Source organism: Pseudorasbora parva, chromosome 18 (genome assembly GCF_024679245.1).
Source record: "Pseudorasbora parva isolate DD20220531a chromosome 18, ASM2467924v1, whole genome shotgun sequence".
NCBI classification, from domain to species: domain Eukaryota; kingdom Metazoa; phylum Chordata; class Actinopteri; order Cypriniformes; family Gobionidae; genus Pseudorasbora; species Pseudorasbora parva.
In genome coordinates, this window is record NC_090189.1 from 43197872 (window position 1) to 43220053 (window position 22182).

At 47.9% G+C, this 22182-nt stretch overlaps 1 protein-coding gene across 6 annotated transcripts in view; it reads left to right on the plus strand.

The window, feature by feature from the left end:
* The window catches only part of sec24a (SEC24 homolog A, COPII coat complex component), a 37154-nt gene extending 16558 nt beyond the window's left edge, over positions 1-20596 (plus strand). For all 6 annotated transcript variants that reach the window (XM_067424022.1, XM_067424024.1, XM_067424028.1 and 3 more), the window contains 15 exons: positions 4503-4612; positions 7620-7732; positions 7837-7955; positions 10231-10286; positions 10712-10918; positions 12483-12606; positions 13456-13614; positions 14399-14572; positions 14666-14776; positions 15298-15473; positions 15547-15684; positions 16133-16237; positions 17637-17729; positions 17814-17917; positions 19815-20596. In XM_067424022.1, coding sequence (XP_067280123.1) covers positions 4503-4612; positions 7620-7732; positions 7837-7955; positions 10231-10286; positions 10712-10918; positions 12483-12606; positions 13456-13614; positions 14399-14572; positions 14666-14776; positions 15298-15473; positions 15547-15684; positions 16133-16237; positions 17637-17729; positions 17814-17917; positions 19815-19929 — 1904 coding nt within the window. In that variant the 3' untranslated portion in view covers positions 19930-20596. The remainder of the gene's footprint in view (positions 1-4502; positions 4613-7619; positions 7733-7836; positions 7956-10230; positions 10287-10711; positions 10919-12482; positions 12607-13455; positions 13615-14398; positions 14573-14665; positions 14777-15297; positions 15474-15546; positions 15685-16132; positions 16238-17636; positions 17730-17813; positions 17918-19814) is intronic.
* Positions 20597-22182: the final 1586 nt, after the last annotated feature.

The following is a 22182-nucleotide window of genomic DNA, read 5'->3' on the forward strand; positions in this document are numbered from 1 at the left end:
ATGATCTCATTGGTCAGTTTCTGTTGATCATCTGTCCGTCATCGGCTAAAGCCCGCCCTGATGATCTCATTGGTCAGTTTCTGTTGATCATCTGTCCGTCATCGGCTAAAGCCCGCCCTGATGATCTCATTGGTCAGTTTCTGTTGATCATCTGTCCGTCATCGGCTAAAGCCCGCCCTGATGATCCCATTGGTCAGTTTCTGTTGATCATCTGTCCGTCATCGGCTTAAGCCCGCCCTGATGATCTCATTGGTCAGTTTCTGTTGATCATCTGTCCATCATCGGCTAAAGCCCGCCCTGATGATCTCATTGGTCAGTTTCTGTTGATCATCTGTCCGTCATCGGCTAAAGCCCGCCCTGATGATCTCATTGGTCAGTTTCTGTTGATCATCTGTCCGTCATCGGCTAAAGCCCGCCCTGATGATCTCATTGGTCAGTTTCTGTTGATCATCTGTCCGTCATCGGCTAAAGCCCGCCCTGATGATCTCATTGGTCAGTTTCTGTTGATCATCTGTCCGTCATCGGCTAAAGCCCGCCCTGATGATCTCATTGGTCAGTTTCTGTTGATCATCTGTCCGTCATCGGCTAAAGCCCGCCCTGATGATCTCATTGGTCAGTTTCTGTTGATCATCTGTCCGTCATCGTCTAAAGCCCACCCTGATGGTCTCATTGATCAGTTTCTGTTGATCATCTGTCCGTCATCGGCTAAAGCCCGCCCTGATGATCTCATTGATAAGTTTCTGTTGATCATCTGTCCGTCATCGGCTAAAGCCCGCCCTGATGATCTCATTGATCAGTTTCTGTTGATCATCTGTCTGTCATCGTCTAAAGCCCGCCCTGATGATCTCATTGGTCAGTTTCTGTTGATCATCTGTCCGTCATCGGCTAAATCCCGCCCTGATGATCTCATTGATCAGTTTCTGTTGATCATCTGTCCGTCATCGGCTAAAGCCCGCCCTGATGATCTCATTGGTCAGTTTCTGTTGATCATCTGTCCGTCATCGGCTAAAGCCCGCCCTGATGATCTCATTGATCAGTTTCTGTTGATCATCTGTCCGTCATCGGCTAAAGCCCGCCCTGATGATCTCATTGATCAGTTTCTGTTGATCATCTGTCTGTCATCGTCTAAAGCCCGCCCTGATGATCTCATTGGTCAGTTTCTGTTGATCATCTGTCCGTCATCGTCTAAAGCCCACCCTGATGATCTCATTGGTCAGCTTCTGTTGATCATCTGTCCGTCGTCGGCTAAAGCCCGCCCTGATGATCTCATTGGTCAGTTTCTGTTGATCATCTGTCCGTCATCGGCTGAAGCCCGCCCTGATGATCTCATTGGTCAGTTTCTGTTGATCATCTGTCCATCATCGTCTAAAGCCCGCCCTGATGATCTCATTGGTCAGTTACTGTTGATCATCTGTCCGTCATCGTCTAAAGCCCGCCCTGATGATCTCATTGGTCAGTTTCTGTTGATCATCTGTCCGTCATCGGCTAAAGCCCGCCCTGATGATCTCATTGGTCAGTTTCTGTTGATCATCTGTCCGTCATCGGCTAAAGCCCGCCCTGATGATTTCATTGGTCAGAACAGTTAATGTAATTACTCCTCTATGGATCAAGTGCAGACCGAAATTCCCGGCCTAAAAATGTTGTGGGCGGGGCTGAGTTCGGCTGGCATCCAGGCTAGAAGCACATATTTACATAAATGAATAATCATTTTAAGCATGTTTTGTATTCTAAACGCATCGAAAATTGCATTTAGTTGACCATCATTCCAGAATAGGGAGCACGCTGACTATAGATAGTGTGGTAAAGCAGCTATACAGTAGGATCAAATGGCTGAAAACTATTGCCATTTTTGTCTTTAACCCTTAAATATGCATGACTGATTCCCCAAACGTTCTTACATATTCAGGTCGTTAGCGACCCAGATCTATATTTAACACGGATAGAGCTCTAACTGACGCGATAATATATAAAACTCCTGATGTTAGAGTAACAGCTACAGAAGAATAAAATAATACCCATTTCGTGACCTTTTGGACTTGTAAGGGTTCAGTTTGAGCAGATGTTTAATCCCATCATCATCTGTCACCCTTCAGAGCTCATCTCCAGGACATTCAGCATCTGCTCATATTCCCGATCTCACGCATATTCTCAAACTCATTTTCAACATCTTTAAAATCAGTATTTTTCTCACTGACAGCTTCGTGACCACATCCATCATCACTGACAGTGGCACTAATATCTGATTGTGTTTAGTTCTTGCTCTCTGCAGTAAATCACTGAGCCATTTCAAGTTTTGCAGATTATAAGTATTATAGTTTTGTTTTCTGAATAACTGTGAGTGAACCGTCACTTCATCATAGTTTATCAAACATTGCCACCTTGTGGAGTAAAGGTGAATTTCGCCCTAATTTTTCATTGTAGATCAGGGTTCTTCAACTAAAATTGCTTGAGGTCCAGTAAATGAACCCTCCTCACCGGCCGAGGTCCTACAAACATGAATTGATGTTTTTTTGCCAGAATAAAGTAATGTGTAGATACAAAAAAAATGTCTTTATTGAACAAAATATAATATACTAACTATCCCAGAAACGCAAACAGGCAAAAATAAAGTGCTACCAGTGTTGGAAAAATTAAAAAGTGCAAGAAACATTTTATCTCTTTATTTCACCTGTTCCTTTAAATCCAGAAAAACGTAAATAACCTCAAATAACATCTCAAAAGGCTGAGCTGACCTTAAAGACGGAACAGAAGCATAAAAATTCCTGATTCCAAAAAAACAATAATAAAAAACGCATACATTGTCTGAACTTAAGTGGGAGAAATTGTCTCAGACCTTGTCTCAGACCTTACCTCAGACTGCTGAGGATGAAAGTGTCTTCAAAATGTGTATGGCTGAATCTGAAATCGCCCCTAACCCTAACCATTATTTGAGGGGACAGCCATTTGTAGTGGTGTCCGAAACCACAGTGGACATGTTTGACACTCAATGGCTGTCCGACTTCAAGGACTTGTTTTCATTCACTCCTCCAAAGCCCCTTTCACACTGCGATTCCGGCAAACACACGGATAATGCGACCCGGCATTTGTTCCCGGGCCGCTAGATTTGGTCCATTCACACTGCCAGCGAAATACCGTAATATGTGCGCTTTCACACACAACCCGTAACGGTCCCGGGTCGAGTTGACACGTGACATCCGGATGTGACGTATAACGGCGAGCGATCTCCGCTTCAGCGCGGATAGTAAGGAGCTCCGTGGTCTCGACTTGTGTCCAGTTTGCGCTCATTTCTGCTTGTTTAATTTTAGTTTCTTTTGTAGACGAACACTCTCTGCGTTTAAAACACCGACGAGCTCTTCTGGCACTGCAGGGTTGTGTTATTGAAAAAACAAGCTCTAGGAGTCGCACGATAACTACGCACACGTTGGGGCATTAGTTTCGGCTTTTGTTCACACAGCACTCGTCCCGGATCGAACCCCGCAATATTACTAGGTCCCCGACCCGGGTCGAATTCGGTAATCAATCCCGGGACGTGGTTGCTTTCACACAGAAGGAGACCCGGCAATGCTCCGGGAATATTGCGGGTCCGACGTGCAGTGTGAAAGCGGCTCAAGTGAGCTGTAATAGTGGACAAACGTAGGGAATAGTGAATGAGGGTTTAGGGGTGATGTCCTCTGTTTTCGCGCACCGCTTTCTGCTCTGCATGCGTGACTGCGCGTCTGAACGTGGCAACAGTGAGCATAGTAACGTAGCCTAACTGTCATCGCAACAGGAAAAACGGTTCTACTGAGCTGCCTGATATAAATGTGATTATTTATGTATTTATTTTTTAAATCGCATTTGGCATTTATTTCATTACGTCAAAAGGCTTTGCGGTCCGGATCGATGCAGCTCGTGGTCCGGATCTGGACCGGAGTCCGCCAGTTGGTGACCCCTGTTGTAGATTAATTTATCATTGCGCAAAAAAACTATACGTACAATCTTACACACCTCGGGTCTTAACTTTAAAAAAATGAATGAGTTGGAGGAGGAGGCTAGCGAATGACGTCTCGGGTCGCTAACGACCAGCGGTATGCATTTTAGGGTTAAGCAGCCTTTATTGTCTGCAGTATGCCTTTATTGTGAATGTGATTATAAACGATATGCTTTCCTGTTGTGCTGCTGGGTTTGCCAGTATGGTTCTCTGGGACCGGGAAATGACTGAAATGGTTATAGTGTTAAAATAACATTTTCCCAAGACGCACAAAAGTATGAACCGTCCTCCATTCTTTCCGACAGCAAAGCGCCTGAACACAACACGCTCGTAATCACCTCCGACAGCACGTGAAGGCAGCATAAAGCTCATCGCATTCAAATTGTGAAATAGGAAGGTGTTCATGTGGAATCTTTACCTTATTTACGCTATTTCTGAGAGCACGTGAATGCGGCATTAATACACACACGGCTAAGAAGGGTGAATGGGAAACACCTGGGAAAACTCCTCAACATGAGCTTGTTTCCTTCAGTTCCAGAGGAGTTCATGTATAATCCGGTCAGCAGGTCGTACGGCGCGCCTCACAAACGACCTGAGGTCCAGAACGCCACCATCGAGTTCATCGCCCCGTCAGAATACATGGTACGGCTTTCCTTCAAAACACAAAGATTTGATCATACACTGGTCTATAGATCACACACACACACACACACACATGCACACTGCCCCTTAACCTACCCAACACACACACACACTGCCCCTTAACCTACCCAACACACACACGCACACTGCCCCTTAACCTACCCAACACACACACACACACACGCACACTGCCCCTTAACCTACCCAACACACACACACACACACGCACACTGCCCCTTAACCTACCCAACACACACACACACGCACACTACCCCTTAACCTACCCAACACACAAACACACACACACACACACACACTGCCCCTTAACCTACCCAACACACACACGCACACTGCCCCTTAACCTACCCAACACACACACACGCACACTACCCCTTAACCTACCCAACACACAAACACACACACACTGCCCCTTAACCTACCCAACACACACACACACACACACACACTGCCCCTAAACCTACCCAACACACAAACACACACACACACACACGCACACTGCCCCTTAACTTACCCAACACACAAACACACACACACACACACACACACTGCCCCTTAACCTACCCAGCACACACACACACACACACACACACACTGCCCCTAAACCTACCCAACACACACACACGCACACACACTGCCCCTTAACCTACCCAACACACACACACACACACACACACACACACTGCCCCTAAACCTACCCAACACACAAACAAACACACACGCACACTGCCCCTTAACTTACCCAACACACAAACACACACACACACACTGCCCCTTAACCTACCCAGCACACACACACACACACACACACACTGCCCCTAAACCTACCCAACACACACACACGCACACTGCCCCTTAACCTACCCAACACACAAACACACACACACACTGCCCCATAACCTACCCAACACACACACACACACGCACACTGCCCCTTAACCTACCCAACACACACACACTTATCCTAAACCTACCCAACACGCACACACTGCCCCTGAACCTACCCTACACACACACACTTAATCTAAACCTACCCAACACACACACACTTACCCTAAACCTACCCAACACACACACACTTACCCTAAACCTACCTAACACGCACACACTGCCCCTGAACCTACCCTACACACACACACTTAATCTAAACCTACCCAACACACACACACTTACCCTAAACCTACCCAACACACACACTTACCCTAAACCTGCCCAACACACACACACACACACGCACACTGCCCCTGAACCTACCCTACACACACACACTTAATCTAAACCTACCCAACACACACACACACACTTACCCTAAACCTACCCAACACACACACACTTACCCTTACCCTAAACCTACCCAACACACACACACTGCCCCTAACCCTACCCAACACATGCACACTGCCCCTAAACCTACCCATCACACACACACACACACACACACACACACTGCCCCTAATCCTACCCAACACACACACACACACCCACTGCCACTGAACCTACCCAACACACACCCACTGCCCCTAAACCTACCCATCACACACACACACACACACACTGCCCCTAATCCTACCCAACACACACACACCCACTGCCCCTAAACCTACCCAACACACACACGCACACCCACTGCCACTGAACCTACCCAACACACACCCACTGCCCCTAAACCTACCCAACACACACACGCACACCCACTGCCACTGAACCTACCCAACACACACCCACTGACCCTAAACCTACCCAACACACACACGCACACCCACTGCCACTGAACCTACCCAACACACACCCACTGCCCCTAAACCTACCCATCACACACACACACACACACACTGCCCCTAATCCTACCCATCACACACACACACACACACACTGCCCCTAAACCTACCCATCACACACACACACACACACACACACACCCACTGACCCTAAACCTACCCAACACACACACGCACACCCACTGCCACTGAACCTACCCAACACACACCCACTGCCCCTAAACCTACCCATCACACACACACACACACACACTGCCCCTAATCCTACCCAACACACACACACCCACTGCCCCTAAACCTACCCAACACACACACGCACACCCACTGCCACTGAACCTACCCAACACACACCCACTGCCCCTAAACCTACCCAACACACACACGCACACCCACTGCCACTGAACCTACCCAACACACACCCACTGACCCTAAACCTACCCAACACACACACGCACACCCACTGCCACTGAACCTACCCAACACACACCCACTGCCCCTAAACCTACCCAACACACACACGCACACGCACACCCACTGCCACTGAACCTACCCAACACACACACGCACACCCACTGCCACTGAACCTACCCAACACACACACACTACCCCTAAACCTACCCAACACACACACGCACACGCACACCCACTGCCACTGAACCTACCCAACACACACACGCACACCCACTGCCACTGAACCTACCCAACACACACACACTACCCCTAAACCTACCCAACACACACACGCACACGCACACCCACTGCCACTGAACCTACCCAACACACACCCACTGCCACTGAGCCTACCCAACACACACCCACTGCCCCTAAACCTACCCAACACACACACTTACCCTAAACCTACCCAACACACACACACACCCACTGCCCCTAAACCTACCCAACACACACCCACACACAAACACACACACACTTCCCCTAAACCTACCCTGCACACACACCCACTGCTCCTAAACCTACCCAACACACAAACGCACACCCACTGCTCCTAAACCTACCCAACACACAAACGCACACCCACTGCCACTGAACCTACCCAACACACACCCACCCACTGCCACTAAACCTACCCAACACACACACACTTACCCTAAACCTACCCAACACACACACACAATGCCCCATAACCTACCCAACACACACAAACACACACACACACACACTCACGTGAGCGATCTGTCTTCTGTCCACAGCTCAGGCCGCCTCAGCCTGCTGTATACCTGTTTGTCCTTGACGTGTCCCATAATGCAGTGCAGACGGGCTATCTGGAGGTGGTCTGCCAGGCGCTGCTAGACAACCTGGACACGTGAGTGTGTGTTATTGAGCCTCTATCTGCCTGCTTTATCAGCTCTGATCAGTGTGTGTGTGTGTGTGTTTATTAGCTCTGATCAGTGTGTGTTTATCCTGAAGGCTTCCTGGAGATGCACGGACCAAGATCGGCTTCATCACGTTTGACAGCACTATCCATTTCTACAACCTGCAGGAAGGCCTGTCCCAGCCGCAGATGCTCATCGTGTCAGACATCGACGGTAACCTGCTTCCCATCAGCCACACACACACACACACACACACACACACACTAGGGGTGGGCAATATAGCCTCAATATAGCACAGAAACTGGCACAGGTGTGCAACTTGTAATCAACGCCGCCGCGCAACTTTAAGCAAGACAATAGCTGAGCTACTGGATCACTACTAGGGCTGGGACGGTATGGATTTGTTTATCGCGGTTGAAAAGCAAGAAATTCCCGCGGTTCAGCGGTAAACCGCTTTTAAACCCGTGATATAAAAAAAAAAAAGGAGAAAAAAAGACGCGTTACAGTTCTTCTGTGATCTACCGTAAATCCTCTAATGTTGGCCTGTATCCCATTAGCGGCCGGGTCTCCAACAATGGCCGGCCTCGCTGTCACCGAAGGTAAATAAAGGCCGGTCTCTAATAGCGGCCGGGGCTATTAATAGAACCAACGTTCAGGGGCGTAGCCAGCGGACGGGCCTGACGGGCACTATGATGACAGGCCCCCTCAGTTCATTATACAAATAAAATAATATTTGTTAAATAACAGTTGGTTAAATTATTTTAACATAATTACAAAATTGTTATAATATCTCAAATACTGGAATAAATAAAAATAGTTTTTTTACAGTCTTTTTTTTTTTTTTTTTGCCTGATGTTTGATTGACAGCTGTGTTAAGGCAATAGGCTGTCTCATATGTGACGCGGCTCGCGCCTGGGACTTCATGAAGTTTTTACCTATTCACTTAGCCGGTAATTTGCAGTTGTGTGATAGAGAAACAGCAGCGATGCAAAATTCTATAAAAAGGACTTTAAAAAATCGCGTTGACGTGGCCCATCCATCAGGCCACAAGTAACGCTAGGACTGTTCAATTGCCTGCGTGAGGATGACAGACGCGCAGCGGAGCATGAGGAGGACGAAGAGGAGCTGAACAATAATGAACTTGTTGTAGAGGCTGGCACGAGTGATGAGTTTACAGGGAGAGATGAAGAGGAGGAGGAAACTGAGGAGGACGAGGATTAAACACAATTGGAGGATTTTTTTTACTTCGAACAAGACAGGAATGGTTAAACTTTGGAGCGGTAAGGTGTCTGTTGCCTTTTGTTATGAATCAATAACCTAATTATCACCGTGTATGGTTAAGTGTTTACAATGCACTTCTGGTAGCCTATGTTTGCTACGTATTTGTTACCATTTTTCTACACTGGAAATTAGCCTGAATTACCGGTATTTGTTGTTAATGTTCTGTATGCATACCATAATGTTATGGTAACTGTACGTTTTCAATAAATGAACCTAGTATTTTATAGGTTGAAATAGATGCAAAATCTCATTTTTATTCTTTCTACTGTTAGTTTGATTTGCTCAAATAGAAATGGAGGCGTGCCTCTAATTCTGGCCTCCTTCCAATAAAGGCCTGGACCACGATGCGCTTGAGTAAAATAAAGGCCTGGACCGCGATGCGCTTGAGTAAAATAAAGGCCTGGACCGCGATGCGCTTGAGTAAAATAAAGGCCTGGACCGCGATGCGCTTGAGTAAAATAAAGGCCTGGACCGCGATGCGCTTGAGTAAAATAAAGGCCTGGACCGCGATGCGCTTGAGTAAAATAAAGGCCTGGACCGCGATGCGCTTGAGTAAAATAAAGGCCTGGACCGCGATGCGCTTGAGTAAAATAAAGGCCTGGACCGCGATGCGCTTGAGTAAAATAAAGGCCTGGACCGCGATGCGCTTGAGTAAAATAAAGGCCTGGACCGCGATGCGCTTGAGTAAAATAAAGGCCTGGACCGCGATGCGCTTGAGTAAAATAAAGGCCTGGACCGCGATGCGCTTGAGTAAAATAAAGGCCCGGGGCCTATATTAGAGGATTTACGGTATTTTCGCTGCTGAAATAGAACAAAAACAATATTGCATCTAAAATGTAAGTGACTTGATGTTAATTAATATGCCACCTTCAGTTCATTATGTATTATACTGTTATCCACTATCCATCGCCACTTACACTAAACTAATCCAGAAGCTTTCTTGCGTTGGTGATTCGCTGGTTATTTTTTGTTGTTGGTGTTTTAATCCGCTTGTCCATCGGGCCAGTAAAACTCTTTCACTTCCCCTTCAAAACATCCACTTGATGACAAGCGTTAACGTTGAGCCGTGTGTGTGTGTGTGTGTGTGTGTGTGTGTGTGTGTGTGTGTGTGTGTGTGTGTGTGTGTGTGTGTGTGTGTGTGTGTGTGAGTGTGTGTTTTCACTGAGATGAACAGTGAAGTGACGGCTCTCCTCTTCTCCTCCCTCAGATGTGTTCATTCCGACTCCGGACAGCCTCTTGGTCAACCTGAACGAGTGTAAAGAGGTGAGCGGGGGTTCGCTTGTGTGTGTGTGAGTGATGGGTAGGTTTAGGGGTAGTGTGTGTGAGTGATGGGTAGGTTTAGGGGTAGTGTGTGTGAGTGAGTGATGGGTAGGCTTAGGGGTAATGTGTGTGAGTGATGGGTAGGTTTAGGGTCAGTGTAAGGGGTATAAAAACCATTATGCCTATGGAATGTCTCCACAATTCACAAAAACATAACGTGTGTGTGTGTGTCAATCAATCAATCAACTTTATTTATTCGCGCTTCTACAATGACGATTGTTTCAAAGCAGCTTCACAGTGTTAAACAGGACAATACTGCAGCAGAATTAGATTTGGCTAGTTTATAGAATTAAATATGACCGTGTGTGTGTGTGTGTGTGTGTGTGTGTGTGTGTGTGTGTGTGTGTGTGTGTGTGTGTGTGTTGCAGCTGGTCCAGGATCTGCTGGCGAGTCTGCCGCAGATGTTCTGCAAGACGATGGAGACTCAGTCTGGTTTGGGTCCGGCTCTGCAGGCCGCGTTTAAGCTGCTCTCGCCCACCGGAGGGCGCATGTCTGTGTTCCAGACCCAGCTGCCCACTGTGGGCGTCGGCTCCCTGAAGCCCAGAGAAGAGCTCAGCCAGAAGCCTGCTGCCAAGGTCTCCGCACATCACTGAGCCATCAGGCATTGATTGGTTACCCCGGCCTCATTTTCACTCACTTTGACTTTAACTTCACAATTCTTTATTGCCTATAAAAGTTGCAAGTTTTGAGTGCTCTAGTCTCTCTCTTGTGACTTCTCTAAAGCGTTAGTTCAGCCAGTAATGTAAATTGTGTGATTAATTCCTCCTGTGGTTGGCCAGCCGTCAGTCCTCCGCTCATCTTCACACACAGACACTTCAGATGCTGTCAATCATCACTCGCATCACTCGCTTAAAAAAAACAAACAAAAAACAAGAACACTGCGCTGTGGACCTCTGTAAACCCGGCGCGATTTAACTTTCCCAAGAAACCTTTCTCAGGTGGGACGTTTGTGTTAGTTTAGCAATGATAATGTTTGGATCTACACAAAAACACGTAACATTTGTTAGTAACAGGCTTCATGTTTCTTGAATACTGGGAATTGAAATTCAAGAACTGGAAAATGTATGGAAAAACAAACATTGACCCTTTGAAAGTGTTTAAATCTAACTAAATGTAGGAGTATTTAAAGAAGAGACACCAACATATTTCTGCTGTTCTATAAGCCCTTCTGTCAGCGAGTCTGGTCTCTGTTTTTGCTGCAATGCTCACGCTGAATTAAAGCCACGGTGCAGAGCTCTTCATCAACTTGACCTGATTAACACGAAAGGGAACGGATTTCACCATAAAATCATGTAGTGCAGTGTTCTGTGTGTTTCACAATCACCACATCCAGCGCTGGGAAATAAATAATCAAATACACAAAAACACATCACTGCCAGAAGGTTTTGCCCAAACTTCCTAGGCCTGTTTAAATGATCAAACGTGTTTAAAAAGTGTTTCTTAACTTTAATGTTACATTTATCAAGTGAACAACTTATATACAGCACATTATATGCCTGTGTGTTTGGGAATGGGGCATTTGCAGCAGATACATGCTGCCCGTCATGAATCAAAGCACATCTCGGAGGAGAACACCGGCAAATGGGACAGAATGGACGATATTATAGTCTGTATTTGTAATGCACGTTTCAGGTGCGAGTGATCAGCGAGAGGAGTGCTGCCAGAATGCCCAACGGACGGGCATCGGCGCACACAGCTCCCGCTCTCCATATGCACTGCTTCTGCCCTGTCAACCATTAGCTTGCGCATGCAGTGTGACATTTGAATGGTCACAAAGCGCGTACGCAACCGCCTTTGACCGTTCTAAAATGGCGGACGGCTAACGTATAGCGGCCCATAGAAACAGTCGCTAATGAGGTATCTACATATACATATCTATGGTCATATCTGCAAGGACTAGCGAGGGTTTATGATGTCTCCAACCCAGGAAGAAGCTCGTTGTAGTCCAAACCGGCCATTTTTGTAGGCAATAAACTGCCGTAACTTTAAAAGACAATATCTCCGTTTGCATTGAACTTTCAGCGCTGTAACTTTGCAGATACTGTTTATGCTCAAGCAGCGACATTACACACTAACTAAAGTTACAAAAGTCAAATCGCATGCAAACACCCCTTTAATGTTGATGGTTTTCCACTGCAGGAGGTCCAGCATCTCAGCCCTGCGACGGACTTCTATAAGAAGCTGGCTCTGGATTGCTCTGGTCATCATGTGGCGGTGGATCTGTTCCTGCTCAGCTCTCAGTACTGTGACCTTTCCTCTCTAGGTCAGTCACTAACAGTTACCATAATAATAATAATACATTTTATTATATAAGCACTTGTGTGCCACCTTTTTAATAACAAGAGTTTCTGCACAGTTTGGAATTTGATTCGAGTAATTTCCTGGTCTGGAAAAGTATGAGAAAATGTGCTTATATTGATTTTGTGTTCAATCCTCAAATAAAGATTCGAACGGTTATGAAACGGCGTATTGATTCATGATTCGGATCGCCAATGTCACGTGATTTCAGCAGTTTGACACGCGATCCGAATCATGAATCAATTCGCTGATTCATAACCGTTCGAATCTTTATTTGAGGATTGAAAACAAACCCAGAAGAGAAGACAAGAGAAGCTCATCTTTAGCTTTAATTCTGCATTTACTCTCTCGTGTTGTTTCTCAATCATCTGAGCGTCGGTGTTTACTACAGTAAGAGTAAATCTGTTCATCATAAGCCGTCGCTCGAGTCTCTTTGGGTTCAGATTAGACACGCCATTAGTTATTGTTACGATGCCTTTATGACATTTATTTACATCTTTTAAGTTTAGTTCGATAAATTCAATAAGCGCGTTTTCTTTGAGCAGGTAAATTTAAAAGTTCAGTTCGTATAACTGACTGACAAAATTGTATTCATGAGAATGCAGTGAATCGTGATATTGAATTGAACTGAATCGATGACATGATAATCGCAATCGAACCGTGAGGCCAGTGTATGTTCACAACCTAGAGAATATGGTGCTGATGTTTACATCGAGTACAGCTCTTTATAACCGTACAGCGCATTAATTATACATATCAATATCTAATGTGACAGAAGAGTTTGTCTCTAATCTTCATGTGTGTCTTCCTGAAGGTTGTATATCCAGATACTCAGCAGGAAGTGTGTATTACTACCCGTCGTACCACAAGCAGCACAGCCCGGCTCAGACGGAGCGCTTCCAGAAGGATCTGAAGCGATATCTGACCCGCAAGATCGGCTTCGAGGCCGTCATGAGGATCCGCTGCACTAAAGGTCAGCTCCGCGCAGGTTTGGCTAAGGTCCGGCTCTGGTCGGTCTGAGTCGGCTCAGGTCCGGCTCAGGTCGGTCTGAGTCGGCTCAGGTCCGGCTCCGGTCGGTCTGAGTCGGCTCAGGTCCGGCTCCGGTCGGTCTGAGTCGGCTCAGGTCCGGCTCCGGTCGGTCTGAGTCGGCTCAGGTCCGGCTCCGGTCGGTCTGAGTCGGCTCAGGTCCGGCTCCGGTCGGTCTGAGTCGGCTCAGGTCCGGCTCCGGTCGGTCTGAGTCGGCTCAGGTCCGGCTCCGGTCGGTCTGAGTCGGCTCAGGTCCGGCTCCGGTCGGTCTGAGTCGGCTCAGGTCCGGCTCCGGTCGGTCTGAGTCGGCTCAGGTCCGGCTCCGGTCGGTCTGAGTCGGCTCAGGTCCGGCTCCGGTCGGTCTGAGTCGGCTCAGGTCCGGCTCCGGTCGGTCTGAGTCGGCTCAGGTCCGGCTCCGGTCGGTCTGAGTCGGCTCAGGTCCGGCTCCGGTCGGTCTGAGTCGGCTCAGGTCCGGCTCCGGTCGGTCTGAGTCGGCTCAGGTCCGGCTCCGGTCGGTCTGAGTCGGCTCAGGTCCGGCTCCGGTCGGTCTGAGTCGGCTCAGGTCCGGCTCCGGTCGGTCTGAGTCGGCTCAGGTCCGGCTCCGGTCGGTCTGAGTCGGCTCTGGTCGGTCTGAGTCGGCTCTGGTCGGTCTGAGTCGGCTCCGGTCGGTCTGAGTCGGCTCCGGTCCGGCTCCGTCTCTAATGCTATCTCTAACGCCCCGTCTCCTGCAGGCCTGTCCATTCACACGTTCCACGGGAACTTCTTTGTGCGCTCCACGGATCTGCTGTCTCTGGCCAATGTGAACCCTGACGCCGGCTTCGCTGTGCAGATGAGCATCGAGGAGAACCTGCTGGACCTGCAGACCGTCTCCTTCCAGGCCGCGCTGCTATACACCTCCAGCAAAGGTCAGGGGTCATGTGTGTGTGTGTGTGTGTGTGCGAGAGCCGCTGTGTGCTGCGCTGGAGTCTGGCGCTCACTGTGTGTGTGTGTTTGTGCAGGTGAGAGGAGGATCCGAGTGCACACACTGTGTCTGCCGGTTGTCAACTCTCTGAGCGACATCTTCGCCGGCGCGGATGTTCAGGCCATCACTGCTCTGCTGGCCAGCATGGGTACGTGTGACCCCCATAGACTTTAAATAAATATGGCTGTAGTGTCCTTGATGTCACCCATAGGATTCCTGTAAGCCGTTCTGAAGCTTAAAGAGCTGGGTGTCGCCATCTTGCGAGCGAGTCATCGCGCGTCACGCCCGGATAACAGACAATGGGCAAAGAGGGGGGATGTGGGCTCAGTGGCCACGCCCTTAATTATGCAGAACTTTAAGGCTTTATATAATGTAAATAAATGAGTTATAAAAAAATTAACCTCCTCACAGTCGTCATGAAGGGCAAAACTAGCCAAATAGGCCAAAACCACAGTTTGTACCAGGCTGTAAACATGTTTTTCTGCTGTAAAGTTGGGCATTTTAACAAGGGGCTCAATGAGATTCTGCTCCTTCTGGAGCCGCTCTAGGGGCCAGTTGAGGAATTACAGTTTACATTACTTCCGTATTGGCTTAAAGAGAGATCGCGGGAGGTTGCCGCTTGGTGACCCCTCTCCTCTCTGACCTCTGACCCCCGTGTGTTCTCCTCAGCTGTGGACCGCTGTGTGACGGCCAGTGTGGGCGATGCGAGGGACGCTCTGATGAATGCAGTGATCGACTCGCTGTCCTGTTACCGCTGCTCTGTGCTCAGCATCCCTCAGCCTGGCCTGCTGGCTCCGGCCTGCCTGCGCCTGCTCCCGCTCTACATCCTGGCCCTGCTCAAACACGTACGTCTGCTGACCTCTGGTGACCCTCGGCCGCCGCACGCTGACCCCTGACCCCTGCGCTCTTCTTTTGCAGAAAGCCTTCCGCACCAGCGCCAGCAGCCGGCTGGACGAGCGCATGTTCTCCATGTGTCAGCTGAAGAGCCAGCCGCTAGTGTACCTGATGCTAATGGTGCACCCGAGCCTGTACCGCGTGGACGACCTGAGCGACGAGGTGAGAGTGCAACCAGCCGCACACTGCATCACCCTAACAACATGCTAACCGTGTTAATATCATGCTACCAATATGCTAATTGTGTTAACAACATGCTAATTGTGTTATCATAATGCTAAAACAGTTAACGTGTTGGTAGCATGATGTTAACACAACATGCCAGCACTGTAGGGTAGCGCCCGGGTCCTGAGTTTTGCCACTGCAAGCACCACTCACATTTTCTTCCGGAAATGTACATTCTCTCAGGGATAAGATGTCAATAAGTTAGAGATGTCATTTCAGTGATTATATTGCTAGATAACATCCTGATGGCAGTGTTTAGATGGATATGTCAATATGTGCTGCACTCCATCTCCATAACGCATCAACACACACCGCAGATGAGAGAACATTGGTTGAGAAAGCATGAGATCTCAGTGAGGTGTTATATGCGTGTTCTGTCCCACAGGGGGCGCTAAACGTCAGTGATCGCACGATTCCTCAGCCTAAAATACTGCAGCTGTCTGTGGAGAAGCTGAGCCAGGATGGGGCCTTCCTTATGGACTGCGGCACTGTGAGTACACACACGGGCTACAGACCCCTGACCGGACACTTATTTACTTTACAAGTGATACTACACTCACCTAAAGGATTATTAGGAACACCTGTTCAATTTCTCATTAATGCAATTATCTAATCAGCCAATCACATAGCAGTTCTTCAGTGCATTTAGGGGTGTGGTCCTGGTCAAGACAATCTCCTGAACTCCAAACTGAATGTCAGAATGGGAAAGAAAGGTGATTTAAGCCGTTTTGAGTGTGGCATGGTTGTTGGTGCCAGACGGGCCGGTCTGAGTATTTCACAATCTGCTCAGTTACTGGGATTTACACACACAACCATTTCTAGGGTTAACAAAGAATGGTGTGAAAAGGGAAGAGCATCCAGTCTGCAGCAGTCCTGTGGGAGAAAATGCCTTGTTGATGCTCGAGGTCAGAGGAGAATGGGCCGACTGATTCAAGCTGATAGAAGAGCAACTTTGACTGAAATAACCACTCGTTACAACCGAGGTATGCAGCAAAGCATTTGTGAAGCCACAAAACGCACAACCTTGAGGCAGATGGGCTACGACAGCAGAAGACCCCACCGGGTACCACTCATCTCCACTACAAATAGGAAAAAGAGGCGACAATTTGCACGAGCTCACCAAAAACAGACAGTTGAAGACTGGAAAAATGTTGCCTGGGCTGATGAGTCTCGATTTCTGTTGAGACATTCAGATGGTAGAGTCAGAATTTGGCGTAAACTGAATGAGAACATGGATCCATCATGCCTTGTTACCACTGTGCAGGCTGGTGGTGGTGGTGTAATGGTGTGGGGATGTTTTCTTGGCACACTTTAGGCCCCTTAGTGCCAATTGGGCATCGTTTAAATGCCACGGCCGACCTGAGGATTGTTTCTGACCATGTCCATCCCTTTATGACCACCATGTCCCCATCCTCTGATGGCTACTTCCAGCAGGATAATGCACCATGTCACAAAGCTCCAATCATTTCAAATTGGTTTCTTGAACATGACAGAGTTGACTGAACTAAAATGGCCGCCACAGTCCCCAGATCTCAACCCAATAGAGCATCTTTGGGATGTGGTGGAACGGGAGCTTCGTGCCCTGGATGTGCATCCCACAAATCTCCATCAACTGCAAGATGCTCTCCTATCAATATGGGCCAACATTTCTAAAGAATGCTTTCAGCAGCTTGTTGATCAATGCCACGTAGAATTAAGGCAGTTCTGAAGGAGAAAGGGGGTCAAACACAGTATTAGTGTGTGCTCCTAATAATCCTTTAGGGGAGTGTACAGAGTATATATTGATTTGAGTTGCAATATGTCATTAGCCACCGATCATCAGACTCGAGCGTTCCAGCTGTAACTCTATTCCATGCAGTTGTTAATGCAGCGCGCATGCTCTCTTTCAGGTCCTGTATCTCTGGATTGGAAGGAACTGTAACCCGGTGTTCCTGACGCAAGTGCTGGGAGTGGAGAGCTACGCCGCGGTTCCTCCGATCATGGTAACGGACCTCACTGTGTGTGTGTGTGTGTGAGTGTGTGAGAGAGAGAGAGAATCCGAGCTTCTGACGGTGTTGTTTCCTCAGAATCAGCTGCCAGAGTTGGACACGGCAGAATCCTCCCGAATGCGAGCTTTGATGGACTGGCTGAGGGAGCGCCGGCCGTTCCACCCCGTCCTGCACGTCATCAGGTCAGAGTCCATCTCGAACTCACTCAAAACAGTCAACATAGTCACATAAACATCAAATGCAACATGTACACCGATCAGGCATAACATTGTGACCGGTGAAGTGAAATTAATTACACTGATCTCTTCATCACGGCTCCTGTTAGTGGGTGGGATATATTAGGCAGCAAGTGATCATTTTGTCCTCAAAGTTGATGTGTGTGAAGCAGGAGAAATGGGCAAGCGTAAGTGTTACGTCCCTAAGTAGTCTAGGGTCTTGAAAGGACTTGTAACAGAATAGCTGTTGGTGTGATGTGTGGAGGCAGCAAGGTTCAGTTCCCAACCCCAGAGCTTCTTAACAAGAGAGAGACCTCAAGACAACTTGTGTGGAAAAAGAACAATGACTTTTATTTTCCAAATGGGAGGATTGAGGCTTCAAGAGGGGGCAAGGCCAAAACAACAAACATAAAACCTCTAACTAATCAGGAGAAAACTAACTAAACTCAAAAAGTAAAGAAAACAAAATACAACAGAAGTACGCTGACTCCCTAACTAACTTAAACAGGAGAAAACAGAATATAAAGAAATAGGCACCCACCTCTCTACTAATCCTTTCCCCAAATAATTAACAATATAAAAGTGATAAACAAAAAGACGACAAGATCATTAAATACTAACAGAATGTGACTTACAAAACAAAGGAGTTGACTTGTAGTAGGTGCCAGTTACCACAATAACTTTAACACAATACAAACTCAATAGCAACAATGGTTCTCCTTTAAAATAACAAAGACAAAGAAAGAAACTAATAAAGCTGATAGGGTTTGAGAAGCGAATCCTCCCAGAAAACAAATACGTCCTTGGACGTAACAGTAAGGATTTGAGTGAGTTTGGCCAGATTGTGACGGCTAGACGACTGGGTCAGAGCATCTCCAAAACTGCAGCTCTTGTGGGCTGTTCCCGGTCTGCAGTGGTCAGTATCTATCAAAAGTGCTCCAAGAGGACCAGTGGAGAACCGGCCACAGGGTCATGGGCGGCCAAGGCTCATTGATGCACGTGGGGAGCGAAGGCTGGCCCGTGGGGTCCGATCAAACAGACGAGCTACTGGAGCTCAAACTGCTCCAGAAGTTAATGCTGGTTCTGATAGAAAGCTGTCAGAATACACAGAGCAGCTCAGTTTGAGGCGTATGACCAGTCAGGGTGACCTCTGACCCCTGACCCCGCCGAAAGCACCAACAGTGGCACGTGAGCATCAGAACTGGACCACGGAGCAATGGAAGAAGGCGGCCTGGTCTGAGGAATCACGTGTTCTTTTACATCACGTGGATGGCCGGGTGTGTGTGTGTGTGTGTGTGGCTTACCTGGGGAACACATGGCCCCAGGATGCACTATGGGAAGAAGGCGAGCCGGCGGAGGCAGTGTGATGCTTTGGCCAATGTTCTGCTGGGAAACCTTGGGTCCTCCATCCATGTGGATGTTACTTTGACACGCTCCACCTACCTAAGCATTGCTGAGACCATGTTCAGCCTTTGATGGAAACGGTATTCTGGTGGCTGTGGCTCTTCCAGCAGGATAATGCTCCTGACACAAAGCACAAACGCTTCAGGAATGGTTTGAGGAGCACAACAACCAGTTTGAGGCGTCGACTCGGCCTCCAGATTCCCCAGATCTCAATCCAATCGAGCATCTGTGGGATGAGCTGAACAAACAAGTCCGATCCATGGAGGCCCCACCTCGCAGCTTACAGGACTTAACGGATCTGCTGCTAACATCTTAGATACCACAGCAGACCAACACAAAATTAATCATAATGTTATGCCTGATTGGTGTATATATAGTGTAATCAGATATCATGTGAAGTTGTGTGTATTCTGATGTGAAGTGTTGAAGCTGCAGCTGAATGTGTGTGTTCTGCTTCCAGAGATGAGAGTCCGCTGAAGGCTGATTTCCTACAGAACCTGATTGAAGACCTCAGTGAATCTGCGCTGTCGTACTACGAGTTCCTGCTGCACCTGCAACAGCAGATCAGCAAGTGAAGCACCAATAAAGCCTGGTGTGTGTGACACTACAGCAGAAGCCAGGCCGTCAGTGTGTGTGTGTGTGCGTGTGCGCGCGCAGTCGGAGCGCACAGCATTTCTAATTTATTGCCTTTTACTAAAAAAATGAAAATGTAGGAAAAATTGTTTCTTATGAATTTCTTACAACCTTTATAATGAGTGTGATTGATAATTCCTCACACACTTCTGTTCAGTGTAGAAGTCAAGGCGGTGTGTGTGCTGGAGAGGTGCATTGTGGGTATGTCGTGTTCTACATGATATTATAGAAACATGTATATTGATAAACATATATTATAGTCAGAATATTGATAATTTTAGTAAAGTTTATTCAGATGATGCGAGATGATAAAGACAAATAGCCGGCTTGGGCCTTTAATTGTTATTTTCTTCCACCATGAAGAGTTAAATCAGCAGGGACATGTGACCTATAATCCAGAACACATCACATGACTGTGAATGAAGAGACTCTGAGAATCACCTTCCTCACTCAGAGGGGTATTTTTTTAAGTGAATAAAGAAGTCCTGGTTTCCTCGGCTCGTTTCGGCACACGTGACGGCTGTGTTTTGTAAATCCTGCAGTTTTGTACATGTGCCCTTTCTGAAGGAATGAGCTGATCATTAAAGAGGAAGCCTCGCATGAGCTCTACTGAGTGTGTGTTTTCTGCAGTGTGTTCATGTGTCAGCTGATCATAACGAGCCTGCGCTGGCCAATGGCGTTTGAGTGTGTGAGTGAGGGGCGGAGCCATAGTTCCCTCAGACTCTTGAGAGCCGAACCAGGATTGCAAATTAAAGAGTCCATCACACACACACACACACCAGTGTCATGTTAATCTTGAGTGTCAAGTCTAACCTTCATATCTCCCAAGAGTCTTTCGTTTATCATATTTATAAAAGACAGATACACTGAACCGATTCTTTCTGAAAATAGTCGAGTCTGTGGAGGCGTGCAGTGGGTGGAGCTAAAGACACACACACACTCTCACACGTTTTTGTGAAATGGGGAGACATTCCATAAGAGTAATGGTTTTTATACTGTACAAACTTTATTTACTATCCCCTTACACTGCCCCTAAACCTACCCATCACACACACACACACACACACAGCCCCTAAACCTACCCATCACACACACACACACACACACTGCCCCTAAACCTACCCATCACACACACACTCACACACACACACTGCCCCTAAACCTACCCATAACACACACACACACACACTGCCCCTAAACCTACCCATCACACACACACTGCCCCTAAACCTACCCATCACACACGCACACACAGCCCCTAAACCTACCCATCACACACACACACTGCCCCTAAACCTACCCATAACACACACACACACACACACTGCCCCTAAACCTACCCATCACACACACACTGCCCCTAAACCTACCCATCACACACACACTGCCCCTAAACCTACCCATCACACACACACAGCCCCTAAACCTACCCATCACACACGCACACACAGCCCCTAAACCTACCCATCACACACACACACACACACTGCCCCTAAATCTACCCATCACACACACACACACACACACTGCCCCTAAACCTACCCATCACACACACACACACTGCCCCTAAACCTACCCATCACACACACACACACTGCCCCTAAACCTACCCATCACACACACACAGCCTCTAAACCTACCCATCACACACACACACACAGCCCCTAAACCTACCCATCACACTCACACACAGCCCCTAAACCTACCCATCACACACACACTGCCCCTAAACCTACCCATCACACACACACTGCCCCTTAACCTACCCATCACACACACACACACTGCCCCTAAATCTACCCATCACACACACACACACACACTGCCCCTAAATCTACCCATCACACACACACAGCCCCTAAACCTACCAATCACACACACACACTGCCCCTAAACCTACCAATCATAAACAGACACACGCACACACTGCCCCTAAACCTACCCATCACACACACACACTGCCCCTAAACCTACCAATCACACACAGACACACACACACACTGCCCCTAAACCTACCCATCACACACACACACACACACTGCCCCTAAATCTACCCATCACACACACACACACACACACACTGCCCCTAAACCTCCCCATCACACACTCACACACACACTGCCCCTAAACCTACCCATCACACACAGACACACACACTGCCCCTAAACCTACCCATCACTGCCCCTAAATCTACC